Raw genomic sequence first — 27,813 nt, forward strand, 5'->3', positions numbered from 1 at the left:
ATCCAATGCAGAAATCATATTGGTTTAGGCTATATCACAACACGTCATTAAATTGACTTCCATCAGTCACTTTGAGAGCATGAAGAGCGTGGCTGAGATTCATGGAGGCATGGATATCGGAAACATCAACTATCCATGTTCTCCAGGGCCTCTGCCTGACCTGCTGTGTTACTCCAGCATTTTGTGTCTTTTTTGGTAAACAGGTATGTGCAATTCCTTGTGTTTACCGTATTTGCACCCCAGCTCTGTTTCCCTTTTGGAAGGAGGTCCTCCAGGAGTGGAGGTAAATATTAAAAACATGCTGATAATGATCCATCTCTGCAATTTCTATGTGAAAATCTAATGTTGTTTTTATTTGTAATCCAGATTCTAGATTTCTAAATTCACAATTGATGCCCTTTGATTTCTAATTTCCACATCCTTCTTAATGCTAGTTATCAGTATTGAATGTAATAGTCCAATGGGTCACCAAGTAACTTAATCTTTTGGCAGCCTGTGTGCATTTACAATCCCTATCTCGTTTTGGGTTATAGAGATATAGCACAGAGACAGGCTCTTTGGCCCATCGAGTCCACACAAACAATCAAATACCATTCACACTAATCCTGCATTCATCTGTTTTTTATTCACCCCACATTCTTTTATAGACTTTTAGAGATACCTTTGACCCACTGAGTCCACACAGACCAGCGATCACCCCGTACACTAACACTGTCCTACACACAAGGGACAATGTTACAATTTCTAATGAAACCAATTAACCTACAAACCTGTACATCTTTAGAGTGTGGGAGGAAATCAGAGCACTTAGAGAAAACCCATGTGTTCATACAGAGAATGTACAAACTCTGTATACATGGCATCCGCAGTCAGGATAGAACCCCCCCCCCCCCCCCCCCCAACTTCTGAAATCTCCTTCACCACCCCAACCCCGTGAAATTTCTTGCCAGCTTGCTTCCTTTATAGAATATGGAAAGCAGGATGGCAGGAATTATAACAGTTATTATCCTCTATGCCATAGTTTGGGCGTGCCTGCTATTTACTTCATGGTAATACTGTTAAATGGCTGGGCTTATGCCAGATACTAGTAACTGAGCCTTGAAGTCTGATTAAACGTTGCATAAAAAGTTATTTTGTTTCAAGATGATTTAAAATGGTTAGTATATCAAGTACATCTTCCAATTAATCATCTTGACTGAATAATAAATTCTGCTCGAAGGTAGACATAAATAGCTGGAGTAACTCAGCGGGACAGGCAGCATCTCTGGAGAAAAGGAATGGGTGACGTTTTGGGTCAAGTCAAGTCAATTCAAGTCAAGAGAGTTTATTGTCATGTGTCCCAGATAGGACAATTACATTCTTGCTTGCTGCAGCACAACAGAATATTTTAGGCATGAATACAGATCAGATCAGTGTGTCCATATACCATAGAATATATATATATACACACACATAAATAAACCGATAAAGTGCAATAGGCTGTTATAGTTCAGAGTTTGTTTGAAGTTGTGCTTAATAGTCTGATGGATGAGGGGAAGAAGCTGTTCCTGAACCTGGATGTTGCAGATTTCAGGCTCCTGTACCTTCTACCTGATGGCAGCGGTGAGATGAGTGTGTGGCCAGGATGGTGTGAGTCCTTGATGATGCTGCCAGCCTTTTTGAGGCAGCGACTGCGAAAGATCCCCTCGATGGTTGGGAGGTCAGAGCCGATGATGGACTGGGCAGTGTTTACAACTTTTTGCAGCCTTTTCTGCTCCTGGACACTCAGGTTGCCGTACCAAGCCACGATGCAACCGGTCAGCATGCTCTCTCCTGTGCACCGGTAGAAGTTCGAGAGAGTCCTCCTTGACATACCGACCCTCCGTAATCTTCTCAGGAAGTAGAGGCGCTGATGTGCTTTCTTTATGATTGCATCAGTGTCCTGGGACCAGGAGAGATCTTCGGAAATATGCACACCCAGGAATTTTAAGTTCTTGCCCCTTTCCACCATCGACCCGTTGATATAAACGGGACTGTGGGTCCCCATCCTACCCCTTCCGAAGTCCACAATCAGTTCCTTGGTTTTGCTGGTGTTGAGAGCCAGGTTATTGTGCTGGCACCATTTGGTCAATCAGTCGATCTCACTTCTATACTCTGACTCGTCCCCATCAGTGATACGTCCCACAACAATGGTGTCATCGGTGAACTTGATGATGGAGTTTGCACTTTGACCGGTTTATTTATGTGTGTATATATATCGTCATGAATATAGAGTGAGTACAACAGGGGGCTAAGCACACAGCCTTGAGGTGCAACCATGCTGATTGTTATCGAGGCTGACACATTTCCCCCAGTACAGACAGACTGTGGTCTGTGAATGAGGAAGTCGAGGATCCAATTGCAGAGAGATGTGCAGAGACCCAGATCTGAGAGCTTGGTAAACTGCTTGGAGGGGATGATGGTATCAAATGCCGAGCTGTAGTCAATGAATAACAGCCTGACATATGAGTTTTGTTTTCCAAGTGGTCCAGAGCGGAGTGGAGAGCCAGTGAGATCGCATCCACCGTTGATCCATCAAGACCCCTCTTCAGACTGATGACAGGGGAGTGGGTGGGACAGAGATAGAAAATTCTGAATAGAGAATAGTAAATTCTGCTCAAGATTATGCTAATCCATCATCCAGAAAGTGTAAATTGGAAATGTGGCTACTGTAATTGATGAAGAAAGAATCCAAAGCATTCTTCATTTCAGACACATCCAGTAATGGATCTCTTACTGATTTCACTGCTTCAGTTTCACATTTAATTTGAAAGAGCTTTCCACAGGCTGGATAATCATGACAGATTTCAAATCTGATTCTAGCTGACTGCTTTGTTTTAAAATGTTGCACCTCTGAGCATTTACAGTGTTATGTTGACAAGACAGGAAATGTATTGAATCTTACTTAAAGCTTACTCTGTTATACCGACCAGGAACTAAAAACGGCTGAATTTTAGCTCTTGCAAAATATTTAGCAGCTATTTTGCATCATGGATCATTGTAGATGGACTAATAGGTCAGAATGGACATGATGGGCCAAAGGGCCAACTTCTGTGCTTCATGACTATGACTATGACTAAGTCAAGGCAAGACACAGTAAGCAGCCTGTACTTCAGCCCAATCAGTATTCGCAACAGTGTGATTATGATGGGAAATTGGATGTTTTTTTTTGCTTTCAAACATTTTGAAGTTCCACAGCTTCAATCGACAATAGACAATAGGTGCAGGATTAGGCCATTCGGCCCTTCGAGCCAATATAATCATGGCTGATCATCCACAATCAGTACCTCGTTCCTGCCTACTCGCCATATCCCCTGACCTAACCCTATCTTTAAGAGCTCTATCTAACTCTCTCTTGAAAGCATCCAGAGAATTGGCTTCCACTGCCTTCTGAGGCAGAGAATTCCACAGATTCACAACTCTCTGGGTGAAAATGTCTTTCCTCGTCTCCGTTCTAATTTGCCTACCCATTATTTTAAGGTTCATGTTGGGAATTTTCTTGGAGTGAATTCCAAATGCACAAATCAATGCCAAATTTAGATTTTGTAATTCAATTGACCACTCCACATAGTCTTCCAGTCCCCAAGGGAAGGGTTAAAAGCTGGGATCTATGAAATTGGAGCAAAGGGGGAACAAACCAACAGGAAACTGATCAGTTTTGTTGCACTCTGAGAAGGAGAAACAAGATAGTTTGTGAGTTCATTAAAAAAATGAATAGGGACTTGCAATCAGACTCAACAGGATAGATTATCGAGAAGTAGAACGAAGGAACTGCAAATGCTGGTTTACAAAAAAGTACACAAAGTGTTGGAGTAATTCAGTGGGCCATGCATCATCTCTGGATTGTTTACAGTGCCTCTTCATTGTGCCTTAGCAACAGTCATCTGATGCTTTTCTATTTCTCCCCTGATCAATGTTTATTTGTCAATTTGGACTTTTTTATTTGTCTGTCACAATTTCCAGTGCCATAATTCTCCTTAACAGTATTTGAGTTCCCATATTTTAACCTATTCCCATATTCCCCTGAGCCCTGAATCTGTTGTCAAAAACCATTCATTTGTTTTATTAATCCTTGCTCTCCTTCCTCTTCTTTTGTTGTATATCCTACTCAATATCAGCCTTTCTCTTTCCTTTTATGGTAGAAGATTTTATAGCAAATGAAAATCCTTGTATTTATATTCCATCTTTAACACAATACAAATCTCCCAAAATGGTTATCGAGGACTTTGCCAACAATTTTTGACACTAAACCACACAAGGAGATATCGGGGCAAATAACCAAGGATTTGGTCAAATATACAGTTTTTCAAGGACATCGTAAAGGGGTAAAGAAATAGAGAGGGGTCAATTCCAGTTCTTTCAGACATAATATTAAGAGCTACAGCCAGTATTGGGATAGTTAAAATCAGAGATGCACAAGGGATTAGAACTGGTAGATTAGTTGAAGCATGGAGGATATAAGAGACTGATTTCAAAATAAGGTTGAGAGGAAATCTATTTAGTTTGCTAAGCTTGTTTCTTCTTTTGGCAATTTCTCTCAAATCCTTCTCTATTTTATCCATGCTAGACATGGAGTGCATGTTAGATTTCTAATAAAACTTTATCTTAGTATTTCAAACTGTAAAGGTAAGCTTGCAGTTTCAGCAATGTAAATGTCTGAGGTAGATAGGAAAATGGTAAGTGAGATTTGAAAGCATAATAACCAGTTCCAAAAATTCCTGCTGGGTTTGTTATAATTGCAGACTTATTCACAGTGAAATCATTAACTTCATTTATCTACTCTGAGACCGCTTTTGCTATTTTTGTTGAATTTTTTGTTGTTGAATAGTCCCTGCTGTGGCATCCCCTTGATGAAGGATAGTGTCACTGACTGGCTGTAATCCAGGGTATAGTTTCTTCCACTCTTTGCGTACCGCATCCAAATGACACATGGAATGTGTCGGCTTGGAATAACAAATATCATGAGGTTGTGTGGCCATGGCACCACATCAGGGCACCTTCTCCATTTTTCTACCATACTTTGGCAACATAATTAGTGCCTCTTTATTATTGTATGTTCGACTTTTTTGTTCTTGCAATTCCCTCAGCACTTTAATGTAGGGGCAAGTTTATCTTGGTTGTAGATAATCCCTCAGTAATGCTCCTGTCCCACTTAGGAAACCTGAATGGAAACCTCTGGAGACTTTGCGCCCCACCCAAGGTTTCCTTGCGGTTCCCGGAGGGAGGTTGCCGGAGGTTGCCGGAGGTTGCAGGTAGTGGAAGCAGGTAGGGAGATTGACAAAAACCACCGGGAACCTCTGGGAACTGCACGGAAACCTTGGGTGGGGCGCAAAGTCTCCAGAGGTTTCCGTTCAGGTTTCTTAAGTGGGACAGGGGCATAATGTGGCAGCAATGTTGCTTTGGTGCACTTTCCTCAGTGAACTGTATTCCTTCCACACTGAAGGGAGTAACTAACAATTGGCAAATTGGAGCCTGGAATTCTTCATTCCCAGTCAACCCTGAACATGCAACAGAGTGGTAAAGAAAGCATATGGTATCCTTGCCAGTCAGTGTTCACTGCATTGAGTATAAGATTCAAGAAGTCATCTTGTACCTTTTATAAAACATTGCTTGAGCTACATTTGGAGTAGTGTGTGCAGTTCCAGTCACCCCATTGCAGGACGGATGGTACACAGCTGGTCACAGGCTTCCAATTAAAAATAAACCTGTCCCATCACCCTCTGCTTTCTATATGCCGAGCAAACTCCGTATCCCCTGGCTTGGACCAGTTTCTCACGCAAGATCCTGTCAAAGGTCTCACTGAAATCCATGTAGTCTACATCAAATGTACAGCTCTCATCAGTATATTTTATTGCATCTTGAAAAAATTCATTGAAACTGAGCAGAGAGGATTTCTGCCTTTCCAAGTGTTAATAAATCCTAGTGCTCAGAATGTTTTGCAATAACTTCCATACCACTGAAGTTAGGCCCAGTAATTATCTGGCTCATCGCTGCAATCCTCCTTGAATAAGGGCACCACATTTGCTATCCTATGGACATTTGGTGCATTAACTGTGGCCAGCCACGGCTTAAAGGTCTCTGTCAGGGTCCAGTAATCCCACGGCAGCCAGCCTGCGATACATCCCATTGAGTCCCAAATGTATCCACCTTTAACTCACTAGAACACTATTCAACCTTCTTCTTACTGATAAAGATAATTTATGACTTTGGGGTAGTCAGACTACAGTAATGTACAAATTATCACTGTTTACACAAATGTGGACATCACAGAGTTATCACTTTGTGCTCATCTGAAATGCTAGAGCTTTCAATTCTCTCTTTTCTCCTTGTTAAGCCAAATGATTATTTCCTCCCATCTACCGTAATAATTTACATGATGTGCAAGTGTACGCTTTTCCAGTCATAGCTGTTACACATAATCGCTTATGATAGGCGGTTAATGTTGCCCATGTATGAAAATAAATCATCTTTCCATTTTTAATTAAAAAAAAATTCTTGTTACCTCTTCTGAATTGTTTACCTTGAAAATTGTCAACCGTTTGGGGAGGGGGGAGTCTTATCACCCAATGTCTTGTTCACCCAGACAAAGATGCAAGAAACTGCAGATGCTGGAACCTTGAACAAAAAACCAAGTGCCAAAGGAACTTCGCGGGTCAGGCAGCATCTGTGGAGTCAAATGGACATTTCCAGTCGGGACCTTTCTTCCGACTAATTCTCCTTGATTTGCTCATGTCATTTGAGGGATAAATATTAACCATTTTGGTCTCATTGTAGTGTGATTTTATTTTAAAATTTCTCAAGGCATAGGGTGTCAGTTTAACATCTTACTGCATCTTCAAAAGTATCACATTCCTTCAGTACTGGAGGAGTTAAACCTGAGAGGTTAGAGTGCTCCCCGCCAGGCTACTGATCATAGTCCTTTCAGCTTGTTGCATGTACTAACGTTCACACTATTTCAAATATTGTGCATGTAAGCCCATTTGTGAATTCTGATGTACTTCCATAACATTGGTCTGTTCTTCACTCTTGGAATTGTATGAGTAGTTAAATCACCCTGTATTTCATGAATTACTTTGAGATTCGAAACAAAGAGACAACAGACCTTGGAGGGCAGCATGGTGGTGCAGCGGAAGAATTGCCGCCTTACAGCGCCAGAGACCCAGGTTCGATCCTGATTACGGGTGCTGTCTGTACGGAGTTTGTACATTTTCCCCGTAACCTGCGTGGGTTTTCTCCTGGTACTACGGTTTTCTCCCACACACCAAAGACGTACAGGTTTGTAGGCTAATTGGCTTGATATAAATGTAAATTGCCCCTAGTGTGTGTAGGATAGTGTTAGTGTGCGGGGATCGCTGGTCGGTGCAGACACTTTGGGCCAAAGGGCCTGTTTCTGCGCAGGCTCGGCAATCGTTTCGCTGAACACCTCCGCTCAGTCCTCCTTAACCTACCTGATCTCCCGGTTACTCAGCATTTTAACTACCCCTCACATTCCCAATCTCACCTTTCTGGGTCCTTGCGGAACCCCCTCCTCCATTGTCACTCTCTGAGTGAGGCCCAGCACAAAGCCTTTTGGAGGTATACATCCACCTCATATTTTGTTTGGGTAGCTTTGCACCCCATGTTGGTGGTATGAACATTGACCAAGCCCCTGACTTCAAATAGCTCTCTGCTTTACCCGCCCTCTCTAAATATCCATTCCTCTCCCACTTCCAGGGAGTTTGCATCCACAATAGTCTTATTGCCTCCGACTATTTCCCTATACCACCTCTATCTTAATAGTATTCTCCATTCCTACCGCCCCACTCCCTGACATCAGTCTGAAGAAGGGTCTCGACCCTCCAAAACGTAGCCACCCTTTTTCCTTTTCTCCAGAGCTAAATGCTAGCCTGTCCCGCTTAGAGACCTTTACTTACTTCTCTGTACTTACTGCTTTATAGTTTTTATGGCTGACTGCCTCCTGGCATAGGAATATTTTTCTTGAAGGGCAGCAACGAAGGTCCTCCACTCGGTAGTGTTGATTCCTTCAGTTGCTGTTTCCGTAACATATTTGTTTTACGAGACAGGGTTGTTAGCCCTGTGCTCAACCTGCAACCTGGAGGACCAGTGGATCGCTCTTCGTCTCGCCTCTACCCTTCGACCTGTCCAGCATGAGAGACCCTAACAGGAGACGAATCTCCCGCTGGCATAGCTCTAGGGTTACTGAGACACACACGCTCCACAACCACCACAAGTTGCAATCCAACGGGGAGGTCCTGCTGAGTTACTCCAGCATTTTGTGGCTACATTTGATTTGAACCAGCATCTGCAGTTCATTCTTACACTTTCTATTCTGTTATCTTGGATGTTTGTACAACACACACACACCATTAATCACAAGGGACAATAATGATGCATGCATATGTGCGTAATATACACCTATTTAAAGAGCATCTCCTAAAGCAGTTGTATTTATTTATATTGTTGTACAAGCCGTTGACACACTGCTATCCATCCCTGCTAATTACAGTATCTATTCCTAGGAGACATTTATTTTGCCCTTCAGTGTTCTATTGACTTACTGAGTAAAAGCTGCTTTTACTGGTTTTTATGTGGTAGGTTCTAAATGCAATTACTTACACTGAGTTAAACATGTAAGCGACACAGCAAAGAACGGCACAGGCATGATGAATCAAATAACACTGTATATTTTGTACTTTAAGATAAGGAATTTAAGAATATGTTTGGCAGCATCGTTCGACAATGAAATGAACATAGTTAAAATGGAATGATCGATAAATAGGTTAAAGAGGGAATCTTATAAAAGCACTGTCCATGTTCCAGGTTTCAAACTGAAAAAGCTGAAGGTGAAAAATACCATGGCACATTTTGTGCACACCCCCATCCCCACAGTCTCCAGCTGCAGTTATTATTAAAATACATTGTTAGACGGGTAAATATAGACCTGCCGTTTTATTTCCTGCTACAACAGGACTGTTGGAGGTTTCTTGTTCAAGGCGGACATTGTAATAACATTGGTTATAATACTGCACTGTCAGCATTTCAGTCAGGCACGTCTGCCTTGAATTAAAAGCCTCCAACAGTTCTTTCGCAGCTCAATATTACACATTGAGCTCAATAAATGGTAACTTTCTTCAGTTTTTAAGCTAAAAATAACTGATACCAAGAGGGAACTGTTGTCAACGTGCCTGCTTATACAAAGACAGATTTATGCAAAATGAAGTTACCTTGGGATTCTGAAACACAACACAAAAGAGCCATTTCTACTTGGAATATTTTGCCTAGATAACTCGGTGACTGCACAGGATTAGCTTTTGACATGAGTTTACTTTTGCATCCATTTCTGAGCTGCAGCAACACATTTTAGAGAATCTGCCATTGTCATGGAGTAGCCAGAAAGAAGAATGGCAAAAGATTGCAACAAGGCAGGGCAGGGTAGGGTGGGAGCAGGTCTTAAATCTGAGGTCAGCTCAGATTTGGATGGTCAGGGAAGACTGGAAGTCTTTTGTGGGGATGATATAGGAGTGATTGCATCACACTGATCAGGTTTAGGTAATTGTGTCGGAAGGAACTGCAAATGCTGGTTTACACAGAAGATAGACACAAGTTGCTGAGTAACTCAGCGGGACAGACTCTGGAGAGAAGGAATGAGTGACGTTTCAGGTCGAGACCCTTCTTCAGACCGAGTGTCAGTAGAGAGGGAGTCTAGAGATATGGAAGGGTATGGTGTGAAAGCAGATGATGATAAAGAAATGTAGAATGGTTCATTGGATGAAAAAAAAGCAGAACCTTATATTTTCATTTTGTATGGTTTTAAAAGAAAATTCAAGTACAGGTGCTCCAATAGAAATAATACCAATGATGCGCTATTGTGGTTTGGGAAAGAAGCATGTTTTTAATGCCTGATTATTACAGAAAGATTGAAGAATAGGGAAAAGTAAAGGATTTCAGGATTCCAGGGAAGAAATGGTGGGAATTAAAATGTGCCTCGCATTTACAATAATGAAAAAGGACGATTGAGAGTCAGGAATTGACGGGCAGATGTTTGCATCTGGATCTGTTAGTATTCACTGTTGACTAAAAATCAAGGGATATGTCGGAAAAATTTACACGAGACGTGAGTGACAGTTAACTTCTTCCTTATACGCAATAACTTGTCAAACAAGGAGAACAGTCAAGCAAGAGATTGTTCGACAGACTCAAAGCATGCAGCCTTTTTATATCGTACTGATAGGGACGTATATGTACAGTGAGTCACGTACATTTGTTCACACGTCTGGGTATTGTGATCCAGGATTCTGCCCTTACCCCTAACAGCACAGCTTTCAGTTAAAAACTAGACATGCATGTGTCTAACTTTGTGTAAGAAAGAACTGCAGTTGCTGGTTTAAATCGAAGGTAGATACAAAATGCTGGAGCAACTAGCGGGACAGGCAGCATCTCCCACCTGTCTTACTGTCTCCGCCTACATTCTACCTTTGTCCCGCCCCCTCCCCCGACATCAGTCTGAAGAAGGGTCTCAACCCGAAACTTCGCCCTTTACTTCTCTCCAGAGATGTTGCCTCACCCGCTGAGTTACTCCAGCATTTTGTGTCTATCATACGTCTAACGTGTTGACTTTATGGGTAGGTATAACCAAACATACTTAGCCTCGCCCAGAAGTGAAACTTTACTGGTTTAAAGTTCAATTCCCAAAGTACGAAGTGCTGCCCATCAACATATCAAGATGGAAGAACAGTTCAGTTCCCACAATTCCCACAGATCCTTTCATCCTGAAGACAAAGTCAACAGAGTGAAAATATGTTGTGCTGGTGCCACTTGCTGCTCAGCTAATAGAAATCCCTAACTAAATGATCTTTGTATTAGCTTTTCTCAGGGAATATAACATGTGTTTAATTTTAAGTTTCCATGGATTTCAGTTAATGGTTTCACTGCACTAACATGAACCAAAGAAGCTGAACATGTGAGAGAGAGTGTGTGTGTGTGAGAGAGAGAAAGGGAGAGAGAGGGAATAATGTAGTTGAAGAAATGTGCTTTTATCTGTTTGCCAAGTGAAACAGGCAGACTAATAGTTGGATTAACCTTAACATTCCTATAGACTCTTCCCGTGGGGCAACAAGTTGCATCCTAAAGACCAGCACTACATGAACATCTGGCAGGGAGATTTCCCTCACCACAACACTGAAGATGATGGGTATGCCAACACTGCCCCTGTAAGTGTCGCTCTGTCTGAATTATAGTTGATTATCACATAATCTAAAATGGTAATGCCCCTGGAGAGTGTAAGCGTGGGGTTAGAGTAGCACAAGGAATGCATCCAGTATCAGAACTGATCACAGATTACCAGCAGTAGATATTAAGTTGGAAAATATGACAATTTCTTCATACTTTCTTCCAAATTCTTTGTAATGCCAAGTTCATAAATTCTAGGAGCAGAATTAGGCCATTCGGCCCATCAAGTCTACTATGCCAATCAATCATGGCTGATCTATTTTTCCCTCACAGACCCATTCTCCTGCTTTTGCCCATTAACTGCTACCCTTCCTAATCACGAACATGTCAATCTCCGCATTAAAATATCCATTGACTTGGCCTCTACAGTCGTCTGTGGCAATGAATTCCACAAAGTCACCACCCTCTGACTAAAGAAAGTCGTCCTCATATCCTTTCTAAAAGTGCATCCTTTTGTCTTCAGGCAATTGCCTCTGGTTCTAGACTCTCACATTAAATCTCACTCTCTCTCGCTTTTTCTCCTTATTCATCACTATCTTATTTGCCTCTTGTCAGCCTTTTACATTGTATCCAGTTGGGGGATTGTGGCTGGCATGGCATAGCATGGATTAGAGTCGTCATCAGTTGCTGGCTGATTTTTGCCCTTGGTGAAAGTAAGGCCCTCCGCATCTGCCTTTGTATTTATCTCACCTGGGGTCCTCTGTTCATTTGTTTTCTCACTGGCATTTACTCCCACGACCTCTTCTCTTCTGAGCTACCAATGCAACCCCTGTACCTTGACCTCCTTCTTACCCCTCCCAACTTCTTCAGTTTAACTCATAAACAGCACCCCCCCATTTCACTTTTAAAGCACGAAGCATGTTTGAGATAAACAATGAATCCAATCTGACCAAACTGTGGTGTCACGATCTGTGAAAGGAGAGCTAAATGCCCTGGAACTTGAATTTCATTTGTGGACCAGATACACCGTCTAAGCCCAGGCTTTATGGGAAGACAAAGCTTTCAAATAAAATATAAAACATTAAAAATATAAAACATTAAACAGTATAAAAGAAAATTAAATGGATAAATGTAATCATTTTACTTATGAAATGTGTAATTGTTTGTTTAATTCTTTTTTTTGGCATTTTGGTTACCTAAGTGAAAGTGGTATGGTGAAGATATATCAATATAATATTGTGTTCTGATAGTAGAATTAAAACAGCAGTGCCTCATAAGATCAAAGCTTAAATTCTCGGGAAGTTGCTAATTACTGGGGTAGGAGTATACATTTCTCCCTTGTAACTAGTTGTAAACATACAGACAGAGAGTTATACAACATACTGTACATCAGGCCCTTCAACCCAACTTGTCCATGCCGACCAAGGTTCCTTCGTGAGCTTGTCCCATTTGCTTGCATTTGGCTCTTATACCTGTAACCCTCCATGAATCTGTCCAAATGTCGTTTAAATGTTGTATCTGTACCCGCCTCTGCCTGTTCCTCTAGCAGCTTGTTCTACATACCGACCAACCGTTGTGTGAAAAACCTGCCTCTCAGGTCCACTAAATCTTTTCCCTCTCACCTTAAAACAATGCCCTCTGGTTTTTGACTCCCATACACTGTGAAAAAAACTGTGACCATCCGCCTTATCTATGCCCTTTGTGATTTTATATACCTTTTAAAACATACCCATTCAGCAACCCAAAGATTCAATGTTTTTTTATTGTCACATGTACCATAAGGTACAGTGATATGTGAGTTACCACACTGCCAAAAAAGCAACAAAACACACAACTACATAAAAGTTAACATAAACATCCACCACAGCAGATTCCCCACATGCCTCACTGTGATGGAAGGCAAACAAGTCCAATCTCCTTCCTCTTTATTCTCCCGTGGTCGGGGCATTCAAAGCATCCGTTGGGGCGATCGAAGCTCCCGCAGTTGGCGGTCAAATCTCCGGCGTTGGGGCGATCGAAACTCCCGCGTTGGGGGTGGTCGAAGCACCAGCGTTGGAGGTGGTCGAAGCACCAGCGTTGGGGCGATCTAAGCTCCCACCCAGACATTTAAAAGAAAATCCACTGAACAAGCTGGCACATCTCAACAGGAGACCATTGCATATCATTTTGTTTCATAAAAACTTTCACATAGATATGCAATCATTCTTCTCCAGTTTATATTTATGCTCTCTAAGTGCAAAAGAAGAAAATCTCTCCTACAAAAATCATACTACGGTGCAACCATGCAAAAAGGGTAAGACTTGGAATAGGGAGAAAGGCAATTTTAACAATTTGCACAATTGCATCGGCTGCAGAGCAAATTAATACAGACATCTGCTTTCCATGAAACAGATTTTCAGTCTTTTCAGGGCGTTTTAATTTGGGTGAGTTATCTCAGTTTGGAAGCAGCTTTGTAAATATAGCACCACGCTAATCACCACTCCCAAAGAACAATGTGCGTGTGAACGCACAGGAACTGGATAAAAATGATTGGAAGTGTCATGCAAGATTTTGATTAATTTTTTTGTTAATATGTTTACTGTTGCCATAGCCAAATAGAAAATAATATTTGGCATTCAGGCCTTTTGACAATAATAGGAATAAAGTGAGGGAAATAATTTGTGCTGCTTTTCCGTGATCAGCATACTTTGAGTTCGAAAATGTTAATGTATTTGGTTAAATATCTGTTTAAGGTATTGACATTTCTGTTGTGATGAGTTAGTATTACCATGAAGGGGATGTGATGTATTGTAAAATGCCCTTCTCTTTACCTGGTGTTTTTCCTCACTGTTTATCTCACAGGTCACCAGCTTTCCTCCCAATGGATATGGTCTCTTCAATATGGCAGGAAATGTCTGGGAGTGGACATTGGACTGGTGGACTATACACCACACCGCTGATGAAGTAGAGAATCCTGTAAGTATTTCAATCACTCTGCTCTCACTGATCTCACAACTGGACCCTGTGTACTTTTAGTGCAATAACCAGACTGTTTCATGGAGTCGGTGTGTTGCTTATGACGCAGGGGGCTCTTGCCAAATGTCACCCGTGATCTTCTGTCCGTCGACACTGGACGGAAACTTATGGTTCATGGAGTCCCATCTTTCCCCTCAGTGTGATGAATGGTTGGTATTGGATTAATTCAAAACTCAACACTAGTGTTGTTCCACCAACAGCAAGGCATTTCTTGCTTTCAGAGCTCAACCTAACTGATGCATCAAGAGAATGATCCAGAATATTTCTTGCTTGCTCTGCCTGACTCGTGGCGATATATACTGTTACAGAACTTTGCGTATGCGATCAATGTGACCCAAACACAGCACCATCGATGTACATACAGCATCCGTGCCCAACATCTTAGCTGTTGCGTCCTATTTGTTCAGAAATTGCTATGGTAAGGTTTGAGACAATACATTTTATTGCCAACCATGGCCACATCGTCCTTATACCACAATGTCTCATTTTCACATCTTACCCTTCCTTATTTCTGTGTCTCCCTCTCCCCTGACTCTCAGAGTTTTATCAGTGTTTAGTGCAAGACTTTTCATTCTATTTGAAACATCCTATTTACCCACTTATATCACAAAATTCACCTTTTCCTAGCCGTCGCAGTGCAGATTATCAGTGCTTTATATGTTGCAGTTGCATCATGAACTCACCTCAATGGCCATTCTTTTTATCGGTACGATGCAGTCCACTGAGGGGCAAACAATAACCATCGATAAATTTTGGAGCAGGGATCATGAACAAGTATTGAATGGGAGCCTTGGCTGTGTTTTGTAGTTCAGCTTTGGAGTTTTGTAATTGCGCTCCGTCGTCTACCACCTGGTGATTTATTCATTCAACCTGGAACCTTCTGATGTATCACCAGTTATTTTCTTGAAATCAAGAGTGGAGGAGCAGTCATAATCATAATCATAATCATAATGATCATAATAATACTTTAGTAGCCAAGTATGTTTTGCAACGTACGGGAAACTTCATTTGCCATACATTCATACCAGTAAAAAGCAACAGGACACACAAAAGACATTTTAACATAAACATCCACCACAGTGACTCCTCCACATTCCTCACTGTGATGGAAGGCGAAAAAAAGTTCAACATCTTCCCTTCTTTGCTCCCCCGCTGTCTGAGACCTCGAGCCTTCCATTGACGGGGTGATCTTAACCCCCATAGCTGGCCTCCTTGTCGGGGCGATCTAGCTCCTGCATCTGGGGGAATCTCAGCTCCCCCGTGCCGGGCGATCTACCCCGGGTCGTGGATGGTCAAAACCTTCTGCGACGTTTGGAGCTCCCGACTTCGGTCTCTACCCGAGACTGCGGGCTCCTTGATGTTAAAGTCCACAGGCCACGGTTGGAGCATCGATCTCAGGCAAGGAATCAGCTCTGATGGTAAGTTCATGCCCCTTGGTGGGGCTCAAAGTCAGTCCCGAGCAAGGCCCCCGGCTCCACGATGTTAGGCCGCAGAGCGACCAGAGATACGATCCGGAAAACAATCGCATCTCCGGCAAGGTAAGAGATTGAAAAAAGGTTTCTCCCGACCCTCACGCCCACCCCCACATTAAACAAACCAGAGAACATTTGGTTTTTAAAGATATAAATAGGCACCATTTTTTCCTGAGAGAATAAAGTATTTGACCTAGTTCCAGGATAGCCTATTTGAAGCAAGAGAAGATAAATCCAGATCTCAATCCCTCCCTCAGTGATTGATCAACCATTTGCACAATTTGATAGTGTCCAGGATTAGGCTGCTCTATATTTGGCTTCTGGCCTAAAAATTTAAGTGCATTCTTGTCATAATGAAAGGTTCTTAAAAACCTTGTACATGCCGACTAAATAGAATTTAAAATCATAGAATAGTGATCTGCTCTGATGGAGACATTCAAAGCTGATGGAACACTTACAGAAAATACTTTATAGAATGAACTATTTTAATCAGAACGTAGACAAAAATGCTGGAAAATCTCAGCGGGTGAAACAGCATCTATGGAGAGAAGGAATAGGCGACGTTTCGGGTCGAGAGGGTCTCGACCCGAAACGTCGCCTATTCCTTCTCTCCATAGATGCTGCCTCACCCGCTGAGTTTCTCCAGCATTTTTGTCTACCTTCGATTTTTCCAGCATCTGCAGTTCGTTCTTAAATATTTTAATCAGAATGTTGGTTTTGGGCAGTTTACAACCCAGTGGTATTAATATTGATTTATCTAACTTTAAGTAGCCCTTGCTTTCCCTCTCTCTCTGTCCCTTTGTCTGTAACGTGGCTTCACCTAGTCCACAGCTAACAATGGCCTGTTTCCTTTATCATCATTACTTTTTTGTATATCTTAAATTCATTTGTTCTATATCTCTCCACCGTCTGTATCTCTCGTTTCCCTTTCCCCTGAATCTCAGTCTGAAAAAGGGTCTCGACCCTAAACGTCACCTATTCCTTTTCCCCAGACATGCTGTCTGACCCGCTGAGTTACTCCAGCTTTTTGTGTGTAATTTCTGGCCAGAGATGCCTCTCTATACACTGTGCATTAGAAGGGAAGTAAATGTAATGAAACATGAAATAGGATATACAACGTCTTAAATTGGAGTATTGGTGAAACTTCCATTCCCTGCAGAGACGAGTGACTGGTCTCTTTTGTTGTTTGGTAAATTTTAAATCCAAATTCTTTCTCTGCAACTCCAGTGCTCAGAGGACTAATAATATCAATAGAAAGTTTCCTATTCCCCATAATTAATGTTGCCATGAGACAGTTTCCAATGATGACACCAATTACAATACTACCTTTTTACAAGCCACGAGGAGAGCTGCCTTATTGCAACTTGGGTTCTTCGAATCGTTGTGATTTTGCATCTTCAGGTCTTTTAAATTATCTCAGATTCAGATTAGTTTATTGGCATATACACAAGGGTGCAATGAAATTCATGGTTTGTATGAAGCTCACAGACTAAACAATAAATACAGTAAGTACACAATAACTACAGCAATGAATGCAAGATCAGCAGAATGATGCAAAGATTGTGGTGCAAATTAAAGTGGCACAAAAACTCTTAAGTGCAATGAGAGAGTAACCGAAGGAGGTAGAGATAAGAATAAGAATACATAGCAGGAAGGGAGTGTGATTTGTTCATGAGTCTATAAAAGTGAGGAAGAAGTGTTCTTCCTGAGAAAAAAAATTACATTGAAGAGCACTAGTGTTGAGGGCTGGGATGAAGGGAATGTTATGACCAATTCTAACTGACTGAGGTCAGCCAGTTAGGAAGTCCAGAAATCTCTTTACAGATGGAGGACCCAAAACTGAGGTCTAGAAGTTTAGAGGTAAGATCATTCCTTATCATGGTGTTGAAAGCTGAGCTGTAGCCAATGAATAGCATCCAGGTATAGGTGCTCTTAATTTCAAAATGATCCAGATCTAAATGTAGAACAAAAGAGGTGGCATCCTCTGTAGACCAATTTTTCATGTATGCAAATTGCAAGGGGTCTAGATTGTCTGGAAGAGTGGTAAGAGATGTAGTACATTGCCAATTTTTCAAAGATGGTTGGTAGTCATTTAGACGTCACTTTATTGTTCTTGGGGACTGAAATGCTGGAGGTTTCCTTGAAGGACAAGCAGTTGAACATGTTGTCAATGCTGTGGTCAGTTGATTGACACACCATTTCAGAATTCCGTCCATCAAGGCTAGCTGCTTTCCAGGAGTTTAGTGCTGAATAAGGCAGGTCAATGTTTACTACCCATGATGCTAGTCCTCAACACAATGGGATTAATATCATTTTCTGTCCTGCAATAATGTAGATTAGCACATGCACAATTTTTAAAAAGTATTTCATATAACAGTGATGCACTGTATTGCTGTAACATGCTTTAACAGATCTTGATATCATAAAAAAGCTTACTCTGAATAAAACCAGGTTCTCTAAAGTTGTAAGATTGGACACCATTGATATTTGTAGAGAACGAAGCTTCCTGTAATGCAACGGTGAAGATAAATTGCCACCTACTTCCCACATGTCACACCCTTTCATCCTTACTCTTCACAAAACAACATGAGATTTTTTTTTAAGGACATTAACTTTTGCAAAAAGATTATTTTTTAATCTATTTTTAATCTGGTAGAGTTGCCGTGTCGCTGCACCAGAGACACAGGCTCAATGCTGACCTCGGGTGCTGTCTGTGTGGAGTTTGCGTGCGCTCCATGTAATCGCTTGGGTTTCCTCCCACATCTTGTGGCCGTGCGGGTTTGCAGGTTAATCGGTCTCTAAATTGCTTCTCATGTATCATATAGACGAGAAAGTGGGAAAACAGAACTAATGTGAACAGTTGATCAATGGTCGGCGCGGACCAAATGGCCTTCGGTTTCCATGCTGAAACTAAAGTAAAATGTATTAATTGAATTAGGTCATCAGGCCCATAAATAGATTAATCATCAGACAGGATGATGATCCTGCATAGTCACCAACAGCAAGGAACGATATGCGTACCAGCATTTTTTACCTACACAAAATCAGTGACTGAAAATATTGACAATCTCCATGTATTTGGGACAGCAGTCTGATGTTTCTTCTCCCCTGAGGCCCTTTTACTACAAGTCTATTAATAAACCCTGTCTCACTGCACAGTGCCAGATCTAACGTCGCCGGTTCCCAAGTCGGTTCTTGACATACTGATCTAGAAAACTATCCTGTGTGCATTTCATTACATCCCCTGTGAGACCATGACAGCAAATTTGATTTTCTTAGCCTACATTATGATTACTGTTCCCCCATGATCACTGTATAACCCTTTTTACTTGTAATCTAATTTAATTTATATTCTGTTCAATGCAGCAACTAGTGTAAAAGTCCCACAAACTACTCCTGTTAGAATTGGCTTTTTGATTAGACCAGCTCTTATTGCCCAATTTTAATAATTTCTGAGCTGAGTGACAGAAGACAGTGAAAAGTAAACAACATGGGGTTTTGTTTGAAATCCGATATTTGCCACATCTGGTAAAGGTAAGCTAGTAGATTTCCTTCTCTCAAGGACATTAGTGATTCTTATTAAATGTTATATAAATGCTAGATATACATGAGATTGCAACTTGGGGTACTATAACCATATTTTATGATTTTTTTAAAAAATGTTGGTGCTAAAATATTGCTTCTTCATTCTTACCGGCTCAATATCCCACCTTACTGTATGTGCTCTTTGCAGAATTAACAAGGGAATTGCTTTGGTTCATGGAAGAGGCACACCAATAGTTTTCTTGACTGGCAGGACTGGCCAACATTGCACACATCTTGAAATCATTTCTTTAGCATTGCAAAACACATTTTTCCATGTGATCTCAAGATTCTAATTACGAACACTCATGAAAAGGGAATTTTTGTGGTGGTGAAAAAGCTTGAATAGAGACTATATAGTACATTTATATAACTCTCAATTCACTTTCAATTGAAAATGATGAATGCATTGACTCATATATCCTTCTGTCGTTGATAAAGTTGCCCCTGTCCCCTAATCCAGCAAGCAATTATTTTCTTTCAGGGCACAAGGACTGGAAATTACAGCACAATAGTCTCATTCCCACTGTCATTTCTATTTTTAAACACAATTATACCCTTTCATGTGACTGAAACATGTGTACTAAATAATATTTGTTTGAAAAGTGGATATTAAATAGTTTTGTTTTCTGTTTTTATTGCTCCTTTTTGGGACAAAGCATTCCCTGAAATGCTGTAAAAATGAAAAAAGAAATAAACTAAAAGCAGTTGCAAACAATCATCCAGCTTTGGAGGTGCAGGAGACTGCAGATGCTGGAATCTTGAGCCAAACATGATGTGCTGGAGGAACTCAGCAGGACAGGCAGCAGCCGGGGAATTAATGGACAATGGACAATGGTATCTGAAGAAGTGTCCTAAACCGAAACATTGCCTGCCCATCCCCTCCACAGTTGTTAGCTGATCCGCTGAGTTCCTCCAGCACTTAGTGTTTTATCCACGTTTGAAGGGAAATTTGTGGTTCAATTCTGATCATTCAGCATTGAAACTAGTAGCACAATTAAGAAAAAGTCACCTTAGAATAGCTTCAGTAGACTATGAATGAGCATGCTCCCTCAGGCAGGAGGATTGACAATTATTGTCAAAAGAACCTTATACATAATAACATAAAGGTAGGCTATTTAGCCCCTCAGATCCATGCTAGCTCCCATTGGAGTAATCCCATCAGACCTGTTCTGGCTTTCTTCAATTTATTGTCCCTTTGTAATGTATTCTCGTGCCCATTTGACTGTTGGCCTAGAATAGGTGGTAATCTACAGTTAGCCTCTTGGCCTACCAGCACCTCATTGAGATGTGGGAGGAAACCAGTGCACCCAAATGAAACCCATGCACCGAATGTGCTGCAGACTGTGCCCGAGGTCAGAATAGAACCTAGGTCCCTGGAGCTGTTGAAACAGTAGCACTAACTACTATCCATGTGCCACCCGAAGGGAAAATTATACCTCAAAACCTCAGCGTGATGAAGGGTCTTGACCCGAAACATCACCTATTCCTTTTCTGTAGAGATGCTGCCTGACGTACTGAGATACTCCAGCGTCTATCTATGTGGAAATTATAACTTTGTTTTAAACACGGAGAGGGTTGTAATGCACCGCCTAATAGAGCAGTAGAAGAAGATTCAATCCTAACTCTTTAATGAGAAAAAGATATCGCAGAGAAAAAAAATCTACAATCCGATAGGGAAAGAGGAAGTGACAATCATCATATAATACTGGCAGGAAGTCTCCAGTGATCTGCTCCATTTTTTCTGTGTTAACGGAACAGATCTTGCGCTAACCATGATATTGAGGCTCTCCTGCCCTTGAACATTGAACCAATGCTTTTTCTTCCAGTGTGAACTCAAGCACCATTTTTCTTAATGTATATGAAGGAACTGCAGATGCCTGCACAAATACTGGAGTAACTAATCGGGACAGGCAGCATATCTGGAGAGAAGGAATGGGTGACGTTTGGGGTAGAGACATAGAAACATAGAAACATAGAAATTAGGTGCAGGAGTAGGCCATTCGGCCCTTCGAGCCTGCACCGCCATTCAATATGGTCATGGCTGATCATCCAACTCAGTATCCCGTACCTGCCTTCTCTCCATACCCCCTGATCCCCTTAGCCACAAGGGCCACATCTAACTCCCTCTTAAATATAGCCAATGAAGTGGCCTCAACTACCCTCTGTGGCAGAGAGTTCCAGAGATTCACCACTCTTCACCATCTCAGTTCCTGAGACCATTCTTCACCATCTTTCTAAAGCAGACTGGCTCCCCCATTCAGCAACATGGCCCAGTGCACAGTGATGGAGCTCAAGCCTCTCCCAGTCCTGGTGGCTCAACGTGCGCATACAATGGCCTTGACAGTTCACGAAGACCTCCCTTGTGCTCGCTGGCTGACAAAGCTCTCGCCTGCTGAAAATTAAAAATAAATATAAAAAATGAAAGTTAAAGAGAATGTTTAAAAACAACATAGGTTAATTTAGTTTAGTTTAGCGATACAGCACGGAAATAGGCCCTTCAGCCCACCGAGTACGCACCGACCAGCGATCTCCACACACTAACACTATCCTACACACACTAGGGACAATTTACAATTATACCAAGCCCATTAACCTACAAACCTGTACCTCTTTGGTGTGGGAGGAAAAAGGATATCCCGGAGAAAACTCACTCAGGTCATGGGGAGAAAGTACAAACTCCGTACAGACAAGCACCGGTAGACAGGATTGACCCGGGGTGTCTGACGCTATAATGCAGCAACTCTACCGCTGCATCATCATGCCACCTTGCATCTGTAAATTGTAAATTGTCCCTATTGTGTGGGATAGTGCTAGTGTATAGGGTGGTTGCTTGTCGGTGCGGACCTGCTGGGCTGTTTCAATGCTGTATCTCAGGTCCAAAGTCTAATTAAAACATTTAAACAATCAAAATTAAATCCCCCAAATAAAGACTACTTGCTGTTCTCCTGGCAACTATTTCTTGCCATTTGTTTATACAGAGCCTCTGTACTTGTGCCAGGTTAAATCTGGCATAGATTCAGTGGGCAAGTTTCCCAGCCTCAGGGCTGGGAAGTCTTGTCGAGGTGCACGTTGCCCTTTTTCAGTGCACAGGGGGCAGCCAGTTACACATGCAGTGAAACAGAAGATATTTTTCCGCACCTGCACTGGACATTGGGACTGCTGTCGGCCAGGTGGACAACATGCCTCAAGATTTTAAAATGTAATTTTCTCTGTGCAGATGGCCTCTTAACAGTTTGCAACATACCATGAGATGACAGGGTTCAGTGGATGGAGTTCAAACATGCTTCTGTGCAGTTATGATTACCAGATACTAAACAGCAGTACTCGGAAATCCAGTCATTTTCTTAAAAAGCAGGATAATTTAAAACTTAAGGTCCTGTCAGTATTTTGACTTTGGTGTCATACATAAAGGAGTTCTGAAAGGATCCTTTTGGCTTCTGTTTATATGTTATCGCTGGCCACCAACCATTTTCTTGATTTATGAAGGGGAGAGGGATGTGGAGATAGATACTTCTGCACTTCAATAGACTTTTGAATTTTTCCAGAGGGCTTCCATGAATATATCCTCTGATTTTACACTGTGTCTGTGAGGATTGTTTCTGTTGTTGGGTTCCACTACTCAGTACAAATTTCCACAGAGCGGATGCATATTACTTTATTGAAAATAAAAGCCTTACTTCAAAGATATTTTCGCAGACACCTCGTAAAGGCCAACGGTGCTGTCAGCAGGCCATTAATACTTTGGAGTGCAGCCAGCGGAGGGAGAACTATGTATCTACTACAGTGTGAATAAGCAGAGACAAAGTCTGTCGCTTTTTGAATAGGTAGCCTGTTCTTTGTCCATTTCACGGAATAACCACTGAATTAAATTTCCTAACAAGATTACGCTGAGATTCCAGATAAAAATTCATTTACAGTCTAAATAGATTTACAGGCATTCTCCTCTAACTGCATAATTTGGTTCTCCTTTTACCCACCAAACTAGAGAAACCCAACATATCGTCTTCTCCCTATCCCATCTCCATTCTAGAGTCCATCAAAAATCTGAAAATACTCTCTCTTGCCGTGCTGCTGATCACCCCTCCTTCTTTATCAACTATTATCCTATTGAACATTTCTGAAATCCCTTCGGATACCTTTCCATATTATAGTCTCTTAGCGTTGAGGCAGGATTTGCGTTTTCAAAGACATTTACAACACCATGGAAAGGATTACGTAAGATCTTTTTATTTCACAGACTTAACAAAACATAGACTCTGGCATTTACTTATCATGGAGAGGAGCTGCCAGTTTCATTTAGCAGCTTTTCTTTGACTGCTTTTATCTCTGTCTTTCCTTAAGATGCCAGAAGCACTAAACCTTCCCTCTCTTCCTGTACTTCTGTGTCCATTCCAAGCCTCCTCCAGGACGCCTTGTCAAAGACAAGACCGACTACTCTCCGCATTGACAGTTGCAATTTGCAGATGTTTTTACATTATTTTAATCATTACAAATATTATTTTTATTCTCCACAAAGCTACTTTCTTCGTCTGATCACCAACTTTGCCTCTGTCACTGAATTGAAGATTTAACAAGCAAAAAAGCTAACATTAAAACTGTTGCTATGGGAACCAGTGCAGTTCCCAACTATGTTTGCCACTTCGTGAAGCGTTCTTTGTTCCGTTCCTACTCAGATCTCCCCCTCGCCCCTTTTTCCACTATAATGATGACCGTATCAATGCAAACTCCTGCGAACGGTCTAATAGATCAAAATTGTTAATGCTCAATTCTCTACGGATGCTGCCTGACATGAATATTCTCAACATTTTCTGCTTTGCTTCAATTGGTACAAAGAGCAGCTGGAAACTGTCGAGTAGTGTGACTACTGCTCGTTAAATGTTCGGATGAATTGGGGTTGAGGGAAAAAGGTTGGGGGATATGATGAACAGGAGGGATAATGATCTACAGCAGTTATATTGTGCCCAATGAAAGGTTAAATCTCTGCAATGTATTCTGTGCCAGATCTCAATTTGTACTGTGATGTTATGTAGCAGCTTGATTTATTTTGTGACATTTGCCAGCAGTAACAGTATCTCCCCGAACTCTGCCATGATGAGGACATGGAAATAATGCAATTTCAGATCTGACTATTAAAACGGCCCCTCCTTGAGGACAAAAGGTTTTACTTGTTAATGACCAAGTTATTCATATGTATAATCTCTCAGTTCAACCGTTTAGCTTTTGCCATTATCAATCCTATCAATTGCCCATCAAGATCTTTTAAACAGCAAAGCTAGTGACTTTATTTTATTTTCACTACCTTTATCTCTTACAAGTGTAATTCCCAAAGGGAGATTCATCTCTAAGCATTTAGATGTCCTCGCTACCTTGTTAATTTGTCTTTTTTTTTCTGAACCTTGCCTCATTGGAAGATAAATTTGATATAGGTGTAAAATCAAACATTGGATCTATTATCAGTTTCTCAGTAAGAAGATTAGATTGAAATGGGCTCCTCGCTGTTAGATGGCCTTTTCTTTGGTCTGCCTTTTTTTCCCTGAAAACGAAGTTAAGATTTTTGTTAACTGAGTTTTCAGAGGGTCTAGTCCCTTACTCAAGTAACTTATGTTTCATCCCTGTGTGCCAATATTAATGGGACCAGATCTATTCTTCACTAGGAGGTTCACATGCAGGTATTTGCAGCATGGGTTGATGGATAGCGATTGTGAATGGCCACTCTAAATAGTGCTCCCCTGCCCCCCATGGACCCTTTTGGATGGTTTAGGGTGAATGAAGAAGAGGTACAATGGTGCAGCGGGTAGAGTTGCTGCCTCAGCGCCATAGATCTGGCTTTTGACCCTGATCTCGGGGGTGATGTCTGTGTGTGTATGGAGTTTGCACGTTTTCTTATGACCACTTGGGTTTTTTCCGGGTGCACCGGTTTCCTCCAACTTCCAAAAGTATGTGCGGGTTTGTAGGTTAATTAAACCTCTGTAAAAAATTGCCCTTAGTGTGTAGGAAATGGATATGAAAGTGGGATAACACGCCAGAGACCCAGGTTTCCATGCTGGATCTCCAAACAAAACAAAACTAAACTAAGGTACACAAAAGAGCTGGAGAAACTCAGCGGGTGCAGCAGCATCTATTGAGCGAAGGAAATAGGCAACGTTTCGGGCCAAAACCCTTCTTCAGTCTGAAGAAGTTGCCTATTTCCTTCGCTCCATAGATGCTGCTGCACCCGCTGAGTTTCTCCAACTCTTTTGTGTACCTTCGATTTTCCAGCATCTGCAGTTCCTTCTTAAAAACTAAACTAATATCTTCAGCTGAGGCTTTATCTCAGCTACTCACTTGTTAATCAGATTGGGGATTGATTACATTTCTAGAAATGCACAAGAGTACATTTCTCCTATAATGTGCAAACATGTAAAAATAAAACATAGAAACATAGATAGAAGCATAGAAACAATAAAAACCTTTAGAAAATCACTGCAAACAGAATCCACATACACGGATGTATCACATAGATCAGGTTAATGTGTCACAACCTTTATTGTGAGGAAGTAGGATATACAGAAGTAAAAATAAATCACAAGATGAAAATAATACTAATTTCTCATTGACCATTGACATTTTTTAATGTAAAAATATTTGTAACCATGAAAAACATGGAGTTCAGGTAGTTTTGCTGCTTCAATGCATTTACATGCATACAGTGGATCTGTGCAACCCCAACTAAAGGTTTAATAAAAAGTTTGTTACATTTCTCTGCAGTTTCAAGCAGATTCTGCCTACAAATTGTCATTTGTGGTAGATTTCAGTGGTATCAAGTTGAGCATCTTCCAAAATGTATTTACACCACCAAGGCACTGTAAAACTGACATTGCCATCGTCACTTCCAAAGAGGCAGCAAATGTCAGCTTAGTTTGGTGATCTGTCTCCATTTAATCTTCTATGGACATGAAAAAAGAGCAAATGCAATTAATCCTAATTATAAGCAGCTAACAGTTTGGTGGGTCACATTAATTAGTTCCATCACCTGATTAGAATTTGACCTCATTAAACTTGTTCACCAATATAAATAACCCAATGCGAAATGCCTAACTGAATTTAATGGGAATCAATAAAGTAACTTCAATACCAGAAATCAGCAATTAGTGGACCAATTCCTGATGCAATTTAAAACAGTGAAATTCTGACACCAGAGTGTTCATGGATATAAATAAAACTCATGCATTTTACACAGGCGAGTTGTAATTTGTGTAGGGAGGATCTGCAGATGCTGGTTTAAACTAAAAGCTGGAGTAACTCAGCGGTTCAGGCAGCATCTCTGGAGAACAGGTTACATTTTGGGTCGAGACCCTTCCCTTTATCCTGACTCTCAGTCCCTAGTTGTAATTTGGCAATTTATTCTTTTTCAATAAGATTTTTTATTTACATCTGAAAGGAACTATTTTTTCACACACATGGTCACACATTCCTCAGCATCAACTCGCCAGCTGTTTCTCAGGTGTCTCCAAGTCCCCGAGTGAACAGTCTTTCCAATTCTCCTTTTGTTGTGTAAACAAATGTTTCCTGAGGGCTGGTGTTGGTTGGCACCAGTTTAGTGTCTGTGTAAATAAAAAAATAAACACAGTTGCTTGAGTGTTGTGCCAACTGTGTAAAGAAATAGTGAGATTCTGGCCATGTACAGTCCCATATTAGACAGTGGATTTATCACATAAAATATAATTAGGATAGGTTTGCAACTTGATGATTAAACCTGTAAATTGCCTGGTGCTGGCACTAGCTCAGTGCTGCATTTCCACTTTCACGTGTGGATTGCAGCCTCACCAATTTAAGTACAACATTTAGACTAGTTATTCAAATGCAGGTGTCTGCAATTTTGAAAGTGCTATATTAAAAGTCCACAAAGGAGTGGATGTCTTTCCTGTGTAGCCAGCAGAGCCCACCGGTATCCAATGGCCTATTCCAATAACAGTAATTTCACATGGTATAGTTAGCAACACTAGAACCTTATACCTGAAAATACTGGCATTGTGCAAATGATCAACCTGGTTATCAGTAACAAATAGGGAGAACATAATTCTAAATATTTGAAGAGTAGTTTATTTTAGTTTAGAAATACAGCACAGAAACAGGCCCGTCGGTCCACCGAGTCCTCAACCACCAGCAATCACCCGTTCACTTGCACTATCCTACACATTTTCGGGACAATTTTACAGAAGCCTATTAACCTACATGGAATGGAGGAGGAAACCGAAGCACCCGGAAAAAACCCACGCAGGTCAAAAGTACCTGTAGTCAGGATCGAATTCGGGTCTCTGGCGCTTTAAAGCAGTAACTCTACCACTGCGCCACCATGCCACTACGATGTTTAATTGTAGTAAACACCAGATATCTTTAAATTAACTTAAATCCTAGGCTTAGAAACTTAAGTCCCGAAGGGCAATAACACTAAAAACTGACAATCATTTTATATTAAGCTGTTTCTGTGAAGTGTTTAAACGACACCTTCAAATAAACTAACTATAAATGAGAGGATTTATTAGGGTTAGCCTGCACTCAATGTTACATTTAA

The 27,813-nt window shown here is 41.2% G+C and overlaps 1 protein-coding gene across 1 annotated transcript in view; it reads left to right on the forward strand.

Annotated features, from left to right (window-relative positions):
- sumf1 (sulfatase modifying factor 1) overlaps positions 1-27,813 on the forward strand; it is a 92,856-nt gene that overhangs the window by 44,084 nt on the left and 20,959 nt on the right. The window contains exons 6-7 of the mRNA XM_055647747.1: positions 11,114-11,228; positions 14,029-14,142. Coding sequence (XP_055503722.1) covers positions 11,114-11,228; positions 14,029-14,142 — 229 coding nt within the window. The remainder of the gene's footprint in view (positions 1-11,113; positions 11,229-14,028; positions 14,143-27,813) is intronic.

The sequence above is a fragment of the Leucoraja erinacea genome, chromosome 16, assembly GCF_028641065.1.
Source record: "Leucoraja erinacea ecotype New England chromosome 16, Leri_hhj_1, whole genome shotgun sequence".
Classification (NCBI taxonomy): Eukaryota; Metazoa; Chordata; class Chondrichthyes; order Rajiformes; family Rajidae; genus Leucoraja; species Leucoraja erinaceus.